We start from the raw sequence: 825 nt of genomic DNA, 5'->3' as shown, positions 1-825 counted from the left end.
CTGCGCAGCCCCAGTTATGGCTTATGAGTATTTATTTATTAGGGGAGGGGTAATTTATTGAGGGGAGTAAATTATTGGGGGAAAGGGCGGGGGGGGAGGAGGGGGAAGTGAGATTAAAGGTGCTGGATGCCACAACGCCATCCTTAAAGTGAGGGTCTGGCTGGAAGGTACCCGGTGAGAGGCACTGGTGGGGGGAGGCTGTGCCACAGAGCGGCTGTGGGGAGGTATGGGGGGGGGCTCCGGGGGGGGTCCTCATCCTCAGCCCTGCCCGCCCCCTGGTGCCTCGAACTTCTTCTTGCGTCCCTCCATGCCGCTCAGAGCATCCACGTTCTTCCGCCAATCGCCGACCTCGCGGCTCTCCTGGCCACGCCCACCGCGTCTTAACCACGCCCACTCGACCGCAAGCCACTCCCCCTCACCCGCCTTCCTGGCCACAACCATCTGCCCCCGAAGCCACACCCTCCAACGCACCCAGGCCCCGCCCCCTACCAGGCCACACCCCTATGGTAGGTCACACGCCATGATAGGCCGCCGCTACTGCGCCACGCCCCCACTTTAGGCCACGCCTCCATCCTAGGTCACGCCCCCACATCAAGCCACGCCCCCTCCGTGTCCCCCAATGACTCCATTGACCCCGATGTCCTCATGTTCCCCCCCCACACCCTCAATGTCCCCCCATCTCCCCTTCCCTCCCCACGCCCCCCCCATCCCCACTCACCTTCTCGGCGTCGTCCTTCCTCACCTGCCGCAGCCCGGCTCTCAGGTCGGTTCCCACGCGATGCTTGGAGCCCAGCAGGGCAGCCATCATGGCGTCGGCCGACAGCC

The 825-nt window shown here is 64.7% G+C and overlaps 1 protein-coding gene across 1 annotated transcript; it reads right to left on the bottom strand.

Moving 5' to 3' along the window:
- Positions 1 to 258: 258 nt before the first annotated feature.
- TNNI3 (troponin I type 3 (cardiac)) lies at positions 259 to 825 on the bottom strand (the record flags this gene model as incomplete). Its single annotated transcript, NM_001303169.1, is given in 2 exon segments — positions 259 to 360; positions 719 to 825. Coding segments are annotated over 2 exon segments (209 nt in total), but the record flags the coding sequence as incomplete, so codon positions are not given.

This window comes from Meleagris gallopavo, unplaced genomic scaffold (genome assembly GCF_000146605.3).
Source record: "Meleagris gallopavo isolate NT-WF06-2002-E0010 breed Aviagen turkey brand Nicholas breeding stock unplaced genomic scaffold, Turkey_5.1 ChrUn_random_7180001882433, whole genome shotgun sequence".
NCBI classification, from domain to species: domain Eukaryota; kingdom Metazoa; phylum Chordata; class Aves; order Galliformes; family Phasianidae; genus Meleagris; species Meleagris gallopavo.
Note: the sequence above shows the minus strand (reverse complement) of the source record. Positions and strands in the feature narration are given on the sequence as shown.